Source organism: Bubalus kerabau, chromosome 3 (genome assembly GCF_029407905.1).
Source record: "Bubalus kerabau isolate K-KA32 ecotype Philippines breed swamp buffalo chromosome 3, PCC_UOA_SB_1v2, whole genome shotgun sequence".
Taxonomy (NCBI): Eukaryota; Metazoa; Chordata; class Mammalia; order Artiodactyla; family Bovidae; genus Bubalus; species Bubalus kerabau.
In genome coordinates, this window is record NC_073626.1 from 160,080,188 (window position 1) to 160,093,935 (window position 13,748).

General features: G+C 52.1%; 1 protein-coding gene across 8 annotated transcripts in view; it reads right to left on the reverse strand.

Annotated features, from left to right (window-relative positions):
* Positions 1–13,748, reverse strand: part of TNS1 (tensin 1) — a 217,392-nt gene that overhangs the window by 45,332 nt on the left and 158,312 nt on the right. For all 8 annotated transcript variants that reach the window (XM_055573427.1, XM_055573426.1, XM_055573425.1 and 5 more), the window contains one exon: positions 4,559–6,154. In XM_055573427.1, the coding sequence (XP_055429402.1) occupies positions 4,559–6,154 (1,596 nt within the window). The remainder of the gene's footprint in view (positions 1–4,558; positions 6,155–13,748) is intronic.

Sequence of the window (13,748 nt, forward strand, 5' to 3'; positions counted from 1 at the left end):
ACCTGCATACAAATTTCTCAAGAGGCAGGTCAGGTGGTCTGGTATTCCCATCTCTTTCAGAATTTTCCACAGTTTGTGATCCACACAGTCAAAGGCTTTGGCATAGTCAATAAAGCAGAAATAGATGTTTTTCTGGAACTCTCTTGCTTTTTCCATGATCCAGCGGATGTTGGCAATTTGATCCCTGGTTTCTCTGCCTTTTCTAAAACCAGCTTGAACATCAGGAAGTTCATGGTTCACGTCAAGAGACCTGCTCTATCAGTTTCTTTCTCACTTGTTTATATCTTTCTCTTCTCACTCTTCCCCCGTACTCAGCCTCTCTCTCTTCCACCTCTAAAAACTCTCATGGCTCCTATATTCACACAAAGAAGCTCTCAGTATCTTGCTACCCTCTTTAGCTACCACCCTCTTCCCTTTTATCACAAAACCATTCAAAAGAATAGATGATGTACTGTCTGCACTCTCTCATCTCTCACTCCTCAATCCCTCAGTCTGGCTTCCGTCACCACCACTCTACTGAAAATACGCCTTTGAAACCCCTGAGGCCACCTAACTGGCAAGCCCAGTGAGTTTTCCCGAGTCTTCCTCTTCGTGATTGCTCCACAGTGACGCTGTTAACCTCGTGGGAACCCTTTACGATTCTGACTTCTATGATGACCCACTGTCTCAGTGTCTTCTCCCTGCCCAGAACATTCGTTCTCAAGGCCCTGCATGGCTTCCATTCCCTCACAGCCATTTCATTCTAAGTTCTTTTCTCTCCATGCCTTCTGATATAGAGAGATTTCATCCATGCCCAAAGCGTTAACCTTCATCTTTGCGAGGATGACTCCCAAATCTATAGCTCTTTCCACTCTTTCAGGTCCAACTCCAGAGGTCCAATTGCCTTCCATACATCTCTATCTGGAGCCTTCACTGTCACTCAAATTCAACATAAGTATACTGAGATCTTCATCTTACACCAAACTGCTCCTCCTCCTAACTTCTGGCTTGTTAACAGAACAATCATTCTGTTTCTATTTATGGAGCCTCAGAATTATCTTTGATCTCTCCCTCCTCTTCACTTACTACACCCAATCAACTTGTAGATGCATTGGTTCTCATCCCACTACAGCATCCCTGCCCCCAGCTCTTCTTTTTCATTTCCATGGTCAGCACCCTAGTTCAATCCCCATCACCTAGGTTAGCCAATAAGCTCCTAGCATCTCCCAGCTCAAAGTCTCTCCCCTTTTGTATCCTTCCTCCCCAGACCCACCAGATACATCTCCCTAAACTACAGCTCTGACCATGGCATCCTTTCCTAAAACACAGTAATGGCTTCCTTCACTTCCACTGGCTAAGATTCAAGCTTCTCTGTCTGACATTTAAAACCAACCAGACGAAAGCCCCAGGCTCCTTTCTTGACTCTCTACTACACAGCCTATCTGCTCTCAATCCACTCCATTCTTCAAACACATCCTATGCCTTCCTAGCTTCATTATGAGCCTTCCTTTTCCAATAATCTCACCCATTTCAAACTCCTATCTTCCAAGGCTCTGTTTAAAATATATACTCAACACAGAGCCTCCCCAGTCTCTCTACCTGATAGTGATCTTTCTTTTTTCTTCATTCCCACAGAACTTTTCTTCATATTTCTCTTATTGCAAATAACTTCATTTTAAAGGTCTAGTTCTCTTTCCCTTTACTAAACTCTAGACTCCTTAAGGATAAGATCCACATTTGATTTCCAACATGCATTGAAACCTCTACCTTTAGAGACACCTGAGATCAGTCCAGGCACAGAATCTGGATCATATGAAAACCTGATTGGACTCAACAACTCTGACTCTTACTTCTTTTTCGTTTCTTATTGCACTGGCTAGGATAGCCAATACAATGTTAAATGATAGCGGTGATAACAATCATCTTTATTTTATTCCTGGTGTAATGGGAATGCTTCTAATGTTTCACAAGAAAGTGTGATATGTGCTTCAGGCTCCTGGTATCTACTCTTTATCAAGTTAAGAAAACTACTCTGACATTCTCTGAGAGCTAAGCTGAAATAAGACATAAGTAGTAGTTGGATCACAGTGGCATGAACCAAGGACACAGAATTGAAGTACAGAGGACAGCCAAGGAAGAACAGGCAGACCTGAGGGTGAACGGCCAGAAGAAACTAGATCATATTCATGACCATATAGAGGTTCTGCTCAGATCTGAGCTTCCTAGGTTACTCATGTGGAAGCTTATACTCCAGCTCCTTGCAGAAGAATACAGAATGAGAAGAAAGAGGTAGTGCTGAAAGTCTATCCTTTGGCTCCTAGACTGTTTTACAAATTAATCCTGCTGGTGCATCTTTATCTACGATAAGCACTGCAGATATCCTGAAGGGCTACTGAAGAAGTTGTGCAAGCAAGATCTGCTGACATAAGAAATACTGGTCACGAGTGGGCACGGACCAAAGAGACCTTCTGAAGCCCTAGGGACCAAATATAACTGTCCCATCTATACATCTTAGCCCTTCTCCTGATGGAGTCACTCAGAGTTGGTGGAGGAGATGACAGCAGGGTTGGGGGACACAGATACTGTGCCAGTAATATCCCTCCATCCCTATGACTTCTTGGCAGCCAAAAGCTGAGCAGCTACAGGATATGGAGGCTGAGAGGCAAGACCTCAGACACTTGTAGGAGAGGAAAGGCTGAGCGGAGAGCCACTGTAAGATGGACATCCTTCTAGGGCCACTAAAGTATGGCTTCCTCTTGAGCTACACGGAAGGGTTCTGGGAGGGGGAGGAAACTCATCCTACTTGCTTTAGATACTTTATACTTCTTCTCTTATTATAAATAACTTCATTTTAAAGTTCTAGTTCTTTTTTCCCCTTACTAAACTCTAGACTCTTTAAGGATAAGATCCACATCTGATTTCCAAAATGCATTGAAATCTCTACCTCTAGAGACACCTGAGACCAGTCCAGTCACAGAATCAGGGTAAATTTCTTTGGATACTGCCCATCATTAGATTGGTGTGTCACTATTCCTCAGGCCACCACCCCAATAATGTAAAATATTGAGAAAGCCCATTCCTTCCCCTTCAACAAAACCAGGAATAAAATGGTTTATACTGACAAGCCAAGTATTCCTTATCTTAGTGGCCCGGATGTGGACAAAAATAGGAGATGGCCATCCCTTGGGGTTAGGGTTATAGGGGTACTCATCTTATCCTTTGACCTTTAGGTAAAGCTGATGATGTGTTGCTAGACCAGATCTCCAGGGAAGGTGAAGCCCTTGACTGCCAATTTCCATAGTGTGAATACTGCCATTATGGCCAATTTCAAGTTACCCATAGTTGAACTGGGGGCTGTGTTCTGCTCTGAAGTACAGAAGCAGGGCATCCATGTTCCCCACACCAGATCCTGGACTCAGCCCAAAAGCCAACTGGCCTGGCCCCAGCTCCCTCCCTAAACCAACTGTCCATCGCCCAAGAAGGGCGTCTCCCTCCTTGCAGCTGGCATGGTGACTCAGCTTCCCCTAAATTTAGGAAAAGGGACAGAAGGCAGACTCAGCTGCCCAGGCTCCTCTTCTGACCTCCTACCACCCTGTCATCTGAGGGGCTTGGCCCAAGGTTCCCCTCACCCCAGGCTCTGGTCCACCCCTGCCTGGGCTTCACCCCTACGACAAAGCCGGCTCATAGGATTTCCCACCCAGTTTAGCTATCCCCATGGAATGGTTATAGGCTTAGGACAAAGTGAAGGCAGGTCCTTCCTGTTCCTTGCAACATGGCCTGGACACTCTGCCATTTCTTGCCTTTATCTCCCCAGTAAACCTGTCTGGTTGCCCCACTCTCTCTCCTCTCTCCAGAAAGATAAGTCCATTCTCTGGTAGGAAAGAGAGATCTGTTTCTCACTGCCTGCTTCCGATACAGAGCTGATCCTAAAGCAAGGACTAGCAGGATAGCTGAACAAGAAGGGGGATCTTGGCCTCCCTGGAGACATAAATATCCTGAGAGGACCACTAGGGTTAAACACTCAGATAGAGTCCAATGGCTTTGGGGCACCCTCTCAGACATTGTTACGCCTCTGGGAGGGCCAAAAAAGGAACTGGAGTCCACAGAGGCCTCCCTTCAACCTTCTCCACTACAGGTAGCTACAGACAGCATCTCATCTCTGCCTAGAAAAATCTGTACTCCAGTCCCAGAGTCACCACCTCCAGGAAGCTTTCCCTGATTGTCCTAGGTGGTAAGCCTTCCTTTCCCAGGCTCTGGGGCTTTAGTCCCCATCTCTGTTGTAGCACACACTGCACTGTTAGAATAATCTGTCTGTGTACCTCTTTCCTCACTAGATTGAAAACTCCTGAGACACTGATCTTTGAACCACAAGGCCTGGCTTGGAGTCTAACAGGCAGAGAATGCAGGAAGGGATGGGTGGCACATAGGTTCCTAAAAGCCTCTTCCCCAGGCCAAAATGGCACTCACTGAGGCATGATGGCTGTACCTCCCCCTAGCAAAGCCAACCAAGACCAAAGAGGGAAAGTGTGGAGGGAATAAAGAGGGGACACCCAGCACTCACAGCCCCTGAGGCTCTTACCTGCCACCCGGTGGGCCACCAGCCCTTCCAAGTTCAATGGTTCTTCCTCTGGAGTTCGGGATGGGTCTGAAGTCACCTCCTTTGGTGGAAGCTGAGGCTGAGTGGTGAGGCCAGGGAGAGAGGCTGGGGGCTGCTGAGGCCCCAGAGAGCTCTGGGTTGTTGGAAGGAAGGAAGACGAGGAGGAGGTGGCCAGGCTTTTTGGATGGTAACTCTGGTTGGGCCCAGTTGGACATGGCTGATAATCATAAGGTGAGTAAGGCCTGCCAGTGGGAACGGACTCCAGGGGGGCCCGGGGGGCTGGCTCAGGGGTTCCCAAGGAATGCCCACTGGGGATATAGCCAGATCTGGACTGGGTCAGTGGGTGGGACTGGCAAGAGGAGCCAGAGAAGGGCTGGGAAGAGAGCGGAGAAGCCCCTGGCCAGGCCCCAGGCACGCTCTGGGACTTGTGTAGGGGGGCGCCCGCCGTGGCCGGTTCCAAATCGAGCATCAGCATGTTGAGGGCTTCGATGGACTGCTCGATCTCCTTCTGGGAGGCTGCGCGTGGGAACTCGGGGAGGCCAGACATGGGGGGCTCTGCTAGTGGCTGGGGGCTGGGCCTGCTGAGCCCAAGGCTCTCCAAGTGGGCTCTTTCCTGTTGGCGAGGAGGTGGGCGAGGCTGCTGCTGCTGCTGCTGCTGCTGCTGCTGCTGTTGCTGCTGCTGCCAGGAATTCAGGCCCCTCTGCACAGCCTCCCGGCTGCTCCCACCACGGGCTGGAGCTGGGGGCAGCTGGGGCTCCGTTTCAGGAAAGGACTGAGAGCGAAACATACCGTTGGGGTCATGGCCATAGTGGGAGGTGGTCGCTGACTGCGGCCAGGCTGGGTGGGGTCCCTCCCGCTGGTAGCCAGCTAAACCCTCCTGTGCGGAGTAGGAGGGTCTCATGGGGGCTGTGTGGCCAGCCTGGGCAGGCACTGCCCGGCTGGCAGACTCATAGGGGTAGCCCCCGCCGTTGACCATAGGTTCCATGGGGTAGGGCCTGTCCAGACCGTTGGTCAGCGGGGAGAGGGCCTCCGGGTAGCCACCCTCACTGGTATTGGTGACTCCATCCAGGGAGGACAGGGTGCCCATGCTGCCCACGCTGTGCCCATCCTGGTTGGGCAGCTCATCGTCCAGGATGTCTGTCTCCCGCTCGGATGCTAAGGCCCCACCGTTGACGTGAACCTGGGCCGGGACGATGTGGCGGCCAGAGGAAGGAGCAGCAGGGCCTCCCCCTGGGCGGGACCGGAGATGCTGAGGGTGGTACATGGCGCCTTGCTTCTCCCGCTCCAAGCCGAAGCCACTGAGCAGGCGGTCCAGCTCACGCTTCTCCTCGGGACTCAGGGCAGCAGGGGCACTGGCGGGGCCGGGGGCAGGCTCATCGGTCTTGTCTGTCTTGGTGGAGGCTGTGGAGTTGCCCGAGTCACTGCTCACGGAGAGGGTGTGCTCCACGTGATTGGGGGTGGCTGACAGCACGGGCCGCGTGGCGTTGACAGCCCCAGTGCTGCCGTGCAAGGAGTCCTTCTTCTTCACCTTGGCATACAGGCTCCCGTCCAGGGGTCCCTGGGTATGGCCCACAACCTCTACAAGAGAGGGACCAGAGGAGAGACAGAGAGCAGACGTCAGTGGGAGGTGGGACATCCTCCATTCTCCCAAGGAAAGCATCTGAGAGCTTCCCTTCCCTGGATCCCCAAAGGGAATCCGCTGAGAGCAGAACATACCACTGGGGTCATGGCCATAGTGGGAGGTGGTCGCTGACTCTGGCCAGGCTGGGTGGGGTCCCTCCCACTGGTAGCCGCTAAACCCTCCTATACGGAGTAGGAGGGTCACATGGGGGCTGTGTGGCCAGCCTGGGCAGGCACCGCTAGGCTGGCAGACTCTAGGGGTAGCCCCCACCATGTACCACCTTCAGCATCTCCAAAGGGAATCCTCTCAACCCCCAGAGATAGAGCCAAAGTGGCAGAAAGGACAAAAGGACCCCTTCCCAAAGCTTCTGAGAAGAGCCTCCCCAGCACTCAGGGCCAGGGCCAGGCAGTGGAGCCCCAGATTGGTCAGGAGACCTGGGGGCAAGATGCCCCAGTTCAAAGCCTGGCTCTGGCATTGCACTCTATTCCCAAAGACCCGCAGGGGCTGGGCCAGGCTGGAGCTCAGTAAAGCCAGCAGGACTGGTGTTAGAACAGTTTCCCTCTGAATGCCAGGGCCCATGGGGGTTCTGGAAAGGAGCTTCAGGGGCCAGGAGTAGAGGGAACAGCTTAGGGATGGAGAACACAAAGGCAGAGGTCTTCTTCAGGGAGAGGTGACCCCTATGTCATTTTGTCTGCAGATACTCTGGGGGCCCCGTGAGCAATACTTTCTCTGAAAGGAAAAAGTGAGCGCTGGGTGGCGGGAGGCCAAAGGGCTGACTCAGGAGCGAAGAACTTCCCCGCCCAGAGGAACTCAGTGATTTCACACCCTGTACAGTCAGCAGCCCAGCTTCCAGCCTTCACACACACACACACACACACACACACACACACACACACACCCCTCCCCTTCCCCCACTCCAAGGCAGGCCCTCAACTGGCAAGAAAAGAAAGCCCCCTCCCAAACACTGCAGAGACTCCAGCCCAGACACCAACAGTCACACGCAGAAAACCAGACACAAAGACGTCCAGAGACACACACTCCCACCAGAAATCACCCAAATCAAACCCCCAGACACAGGCACTTGTGGAGTGCACCAGACAGGCACCCCCAGTCAGAAAGAGCGAGTGTGGATACAAACACACAAATGCTAATATTAACAGCTAACATGCAGGGAACACCTTGCTCCATTTGCACATACATTATTTCTAATCCTGTGAATTGGGGCTGTTATGCTTATTTTAAAGATGGAGAAACTGAGACTCGAAAGGTGAAACCACATGTTTGCAGAAACATAGTACCCGGCAGGGCTTCTCAGGTGGTGCTAGTAGTAAAGAGCCCACCTGGCAGTGCAGGAGGCGTAAGAGATGCAGGTTCGATCCCTGGGTTGGGAAGATCCCCTGGAGGAGGGCGTGGCAACCCACTCCAGTATTCTTACCTGGAGAATCCCCATGGACAGAGGAGCCTGGTGGCTACAGTCCATGGGGGTGCAAAGAGTCCAACACAACTGAAAAATTAAGCATGCATGCATGCAGTACCTGGTAAAGCTGGGATTTTAAGTCAGAACTAATTTAAAATTTAAAATAAAAGTAAATTAAAAGTAAATCAGAATTTTGAAGACCACATAACTTTTTTATTATTCTACACTGTTATATCACACACACACACACACACACACACACACCCTTAGGAAAAAACACACAAAAAAGCAGCAAAACCCCAAAATAAGTACTTAAATTTAAAGCCACAAACATTTAAGAAAATACAAGCTCCTACCATGCCCAAGGACTAGCTCTCAGGCCAGAAGTGGCAACCTCTAAAAATAAACACTCATTACAGAAGCCCATGGCCAAAAACAAGCGATCAGACGACCACAAAACAGGAACATCCTGATCAACATACACACACACAAACCACAGGCCAACCAAATGACGTCACCCAAGCACCAGCACTGAGATGCTCGAGGAGGCCCATCGTGCACACACACCCCTGGGGGCTGGAGGCGCTGCCCGTTCACGTAACTCTCCAGAAGCATCTCTCTGCCCCCAGTTCTCCCTGGGACTTTGGGACCTCAGCCAGCAGCAGGCCCCAAGTGACACTGGGCCAGAATGCTGCCACAGCCGAAGGTTTACGGGAATGGCACTGGTCTGAACTAACATGGGGTTTCGGCAGAGAAAGGTCCGATTCTCCGACAGCCTGCCCTTAGTGCTACTGAGACGCAGCTGTGCACACGTTGCCTCTCCCGACTCGCCTAGCATCATCCCTGTTGTTGTTTAGTCGCTAAGTTGTGTCCGACTCTTTGCAACCTCGTAGACTGCAGCCTGCCAGGCTCCTCTGTCCAGGCGATTCTCTAGGCAAGAACACTGGAGCAGGTTGCCAGTTCCTCCTCCAGAGGCTCTTCCTGACCCAGGGAATGAACTCGTGTCTCCTGCATTGGCAGGCAGGTTCTTTACCGCTGAGCCACCTAGGAAGCCCTGGATCATCCCTAACCCGGCCGAAATGCAGTTGAGAGGCTGCCCCTTGTGCCCTGTCCTTCCAAAGAACCGGGCTCTGTGCTACACTCACAAAACAGAGACTCGGCTGGCTGTTTCCAGAGGAGAAAAGTATTACAGACAGAAGGTTCTCATCCACTCAGATCTTGGTTGGGAAGGGGTGGGGGCAGGGGAGGAGAAGGTTCCCACAAGGATGGGCCCCTCACACCACTTACTGGGAATCTGAAAAGCTGTCCTTCCTTCTCACCTGGAAAGGAAAGCTGCTGGCCCCTTCCTGAGCCCTGGCCCCACTCTGCAGCCCACACTGTGAGATGACAGAGTATTCCTCCTGGACCAGAGATCTCTTCCATCCCCCAAACCCCCTAATTTCCCAGGTCCATGTGTACACAGTCCAGGAAGCGGGGAGAGGAGTGAAAGGTGAGGTGTCCCACGGCCTCCCATTTACACTCAGAAGGCAACGAGACCCCCTGGGTGCAAACCAGTGCAGGCTTGAGTGTCCCTTCCTTCCAGGAAAAAGCATACCCACTCCAGGATCTCCCTAGGCTCCACCAAAGAAGAGTTTTTGGCAAGACAGATAAGAAAGCATCTCCCAAGACAGAAAGGGAGAATTCACACTGATCACCACTACCCGATATCTTGGCCCATTTGGGCCAACCCCACTCTCCATCGACTTTGAAAATGCCAATATTAAACTTCTTCTGTCATGTCATCTACCCCAGTGTGGGCTACTGTTTGCAGGAACAACAACAGGATAACTGCCAGGCCACTGGGGCTTAGTAAGAAAATCGAAGAAGTAGAAGCTGTTTAATTGAATCCTATTTGCTAAGCACAAATGGAAATGTCTATTTCTGTCCTCAAAGAAGGGGCTGGCTGCTCCTGACGCCCAGGGCTGGCAGCACGCTCCAGGCTGTTCTACACTTTCAATGGGTCATCTTCCTTTTCAAATTAAGAGAGGACACCCGGGCCCATCCCAGGTCTGTCAGCCCCCAGGAGGGTTCGACTGAAACCCTAGTGCACCACCAGCACGACCCACAAGGCACAAACACCTGCTGCTCCCATCAGAGATGAAGGAAAGGGCCCGCGTCCCCCATGCCACACAACACACTCACCACCCACTTCGCCCCATCGACCACGGCCACATTAAGAGCTATTTACCAGGACCACAAGGAGCCGGAACATGTCGGTTTCAATCTATTAAGGCAGGAAGGGCAAAAGAGAGAGGCGGCCAGAGCAAAGAGGAGGAGTGAAATGGGGGGGGGGGGGAGGAGGAGAGGGAACTGGAGTGAGTGGTGAGGGAAGCTGGCTTCAAGACTCTCAAGACAGGGAGCCACCAGATGCATCTTCAAGTCCCAGCAGCTGTCATGGGCGTGGCCAACTCAGGTAAAAGCATCTCAGAGGAGAGGGAGTTGGACCCGCAGTGGGAGGGGACAGGGGATACGGATGGGCCCATGGGTGTTGAAATGGGTGACCATGGAGCAGAAGGGGGAAACACAAGGTATGGGCAGCCCAGAGAGGGGAGATCTCCCAGGTCCCCAGCCCAGACCAGACTGGACTTCCTGCCCACTTCTCTAGGGAAGTGAAGTCCACAGTCCCTTCCAGGCCCTGCTTGTTTTGTCTGACCACACCTCGTTCTTCCCAGCAGCTGCTCCAAGCCCTGGGCTCCACCCTCAACGCTGAGCTCGGCTGCACCAAGGGGCCCCTATTCCACGGCAGCCGTAATTCAGATGTGCGTGTCATGCTTCTGGAAAGCTCTGAGGAAAATCCCCAGCTGATCTGGACATGGACTACTCCCTACTCCCCAGGCTCCCTCCAGTGAACGGCGGGAGTTCGAGCGGGGCTGGATGCACAGAACAGGCCAGTCCCCTGGAAACGAAAGATGCGTCCATCTGTTGTGTTTCAAAAGGAACAAAAGAAATCAACAAGGATGCTAAGGTGATAAAAGAGTTTGGACAGTTGTCTGATTTTCATAAGAATCTCCTCCGAGGATTGTTTTAAAAAAAAAAACACAACAACAACGACGTAGATTCCAGGGCCTTATCTCCAAAGATTTTTACTCATAGATCTAGGGCAGGACCAAGAATCAGCATTTAAACTAGCTCCCAGCAGCTTCTGGGTCACCTCTTGAGTAACCTTGACCCAGGTGGCCAGCGTTTTGAGCCCTGAGGTTAAGGACCTTCGCTTCTCTCACTAATGTCAAGTGGGGAGAGGTCATTTGTTTAGATGTCAGCGCAGACAGGCCAACCAGGAAAAACAAAGGGTGCCAGCCTAGTGGACTGCAGGAAAGTGGTTCAGCGAGGAGAGATCCCCTCCGTGTCCCACAGCAAGCCTGCTGTGCACCATGAGTGATTTATTAAGGTCTTCAGGATGGGGCCCTTCATGATAAGAAGTCCTTTGGGTCCACATCCAGCAGACGAACAATTCATTAAAAGACATTACCCAGAGCAGTGATGACCAACCAACGTGGAGGAAAATCAATGCGCTGCCAACAGGAAGGGGCACGGTGCCCACCCCAGACACAGGCGGTTTAGAGGCAGGCGGGGGCCCCAGCAAGCCGAGAGGACTCTCAGCACTTTAAACGTGGGAATGAGGCATCAAAAACCATGTGTGTCAGGGAGGTAGGTGAGCTCTGACAAACACTGAGGCTTGGCTAGGAGGTAGCCAGGGGAGCAAGTTCTGGGCATGTTAACCCTTTAGCTACAACCTCTTCCCCAGCTACAGGAGAAGGTGGGTTGGGACTAGGGCTGGGGCTATTGAGAAGCAGCATGTGAATGCCAGAAGAAGGGTACCAGGGAGGCCAGAGGGATGTGATTCTGTAGAAAAAGCAGAGGAAAAGCAGCCCCTCACTCCTCACCCCTGCACCAAAAACACCCATCACCCAGAAGGAAGACCCCCACCTTGATAGCTAACTCAGCCAACTCAACCACTTAAACCATGCGGAGCCTGGCCTCCCAGCCCATCAGGTGAAGATTCAGAGGCTTACTGGTAGGTTTGCAGAGTGACAAGATTCAGGAACTGAGCACCTTGAGCTGGGCCTGAAACCTCCAGGCACACTAACCTCTCTTGTCTCCATTTTACACCTCTCATCGCCCACAAAGTAAGGCCCAATCCCCCTCCCTCCTCACACATGCAGACCTTTTATCATCTGGCCCCTGCCTGCCTTTTGAAGCCTCATCTTCACTGTCCTCGATACTCCAACCACGCCCTACTCTACTCTTACTATTTATATGCTCTTTCCCACCTTGCGCCTCGAACATGCTGTTCGCTCTCCTAAAAGTCCCTTCCCTACCCTGCTCCCACAACTGTCAACCTCCCTGGCAAACCTCTTCTTCCTCCTGGAGGCTCAGTTTGAACCTCTCTGGGAAGCCTCCCTCGGCCTTCCCCCTTTCCTACAGTCCTCCAGACCCAGATAAACTTTTTAAATTCCCATTGCCCTGTTCCCATAACTGTAACACTGGTCACACCAGATGGTCAATATTATTGCCCATGTTTGTTTTCCCCACTAAACTCCTTGAGGAAGGCCTTTACCTCTTTCCCTCAATCCTCCGGTACCTAGTTCCCAGACAGTATGATTCATAACGTGGTGTATGTGAAGAAGGCACATAATTCAATGCACAACTCACATAGCTATACAGGATGGCCCTACAGAGTGCAGGGTCTGGTACACGTTAGAGGTTCCATCAGTGCTTCTTGCAGGACATTCATGCTCAGACACTCAATCCTGTCTGTCACTTTGTGACCCCATGGACTATAGCCCACCAGGCTCCTCTGTCCATGGAATTCTCCAGGCAAGAATACTAGAGTGGGTAGCCATTCACTCCTCCAAGGGATCTTTCTGACCCAGGGATTGAATCTGGGTCCCCTGCATTGCAGGCAGATTCTTTACCATCTGAACAACCAATGCATGACATTAAAGTTTTATATACCCCTGTAAGCCACTGAGATGCTCTTCTTCCACTGCTACCCAGAGAAGTAGAAAACTACGGATTCAAGGTGGACCCCAAGCTTCCCTGAACGGGAAGAGACACATTGCCGCAAAAATATGAGAAGGGTGTTCTACAGAACTGGTAGCATAGGCTGCGCCCATGGAGGTCCCTGCAAATTGGCTGAGCCAGAGCCCACCCCACAGGATCCCTCACTGGACTCCTCAGTCACACTCCAGCCCTGTCCAGTGGACATTCACTTTCTTAATCAAGAACCCCTGGGGGTATCTGATGAATTACCCCCCAAAAAACACACAAATACAAACTATGCACATCATTTCAGGAGGGGGATGGACACCTCAGAGTCCACACACGCTTCTTAAATTAAGACATATGCCTATGACAGTTAGGGTGCTGCTTCTGGGGGTCTACCCCCAGCATCTGGACTTCTGTGGGGAACACCGGGCTCCATTCAGGAGAAACGAGAGGACATGCAGAAAAGGCAAACCTTCTAGCAGCAGGAGCCTGAGAAGGAGCCCAGCCCAGAGCAACACGCCGAGCTGCAGCCGCCCCAGGGCAGGTGTGGGAGTGAGGAAGGGCCAGTGATGGAGAGGGCTGTGGGAAACCTCAGCCCCGTGGCTCAAGTGTGGCCTCCTGCGGCCCTTCTGTGACAGCGCCGGCCTCCACCCATGCTGACCACTCCCCCTCCCCACCCCACCCCACCCTGACATACACACAACTCCTCAGAGCCAGCCAGGGCCTGAGGTCACCCTTTGTTCAAAACAGCTCGCAGAGAGTTCTGGAACTTTCCTACATGGGAATGGGCTTCCTCGGGGGATCTGAAGAGCTTCAGAATTAGGGGCTGAAGAGAAGTTCCAAGTCTCTGGAGGGGAACCACAGAGAGGAGGTACGGCCTCTGAGAGACAAAGAGGGCAGGCGACAGGTGCAGCCCGAGGGACGCAGGTTCACCCCGGGAAGAGTCCACGGGGGCCACAGAGACAAGCACTGGGGGTAGGGACAGATGAGTCCAGGCAGCCAAACAGACACCTGTCTTTCTTCTCGCTTAGCAGCACTCACAGGGAACCTACTGCACTTTCCGAGAGTGGAGAGAAGAGAACAAGCTTCTTCCCAGGGTTTCTGTC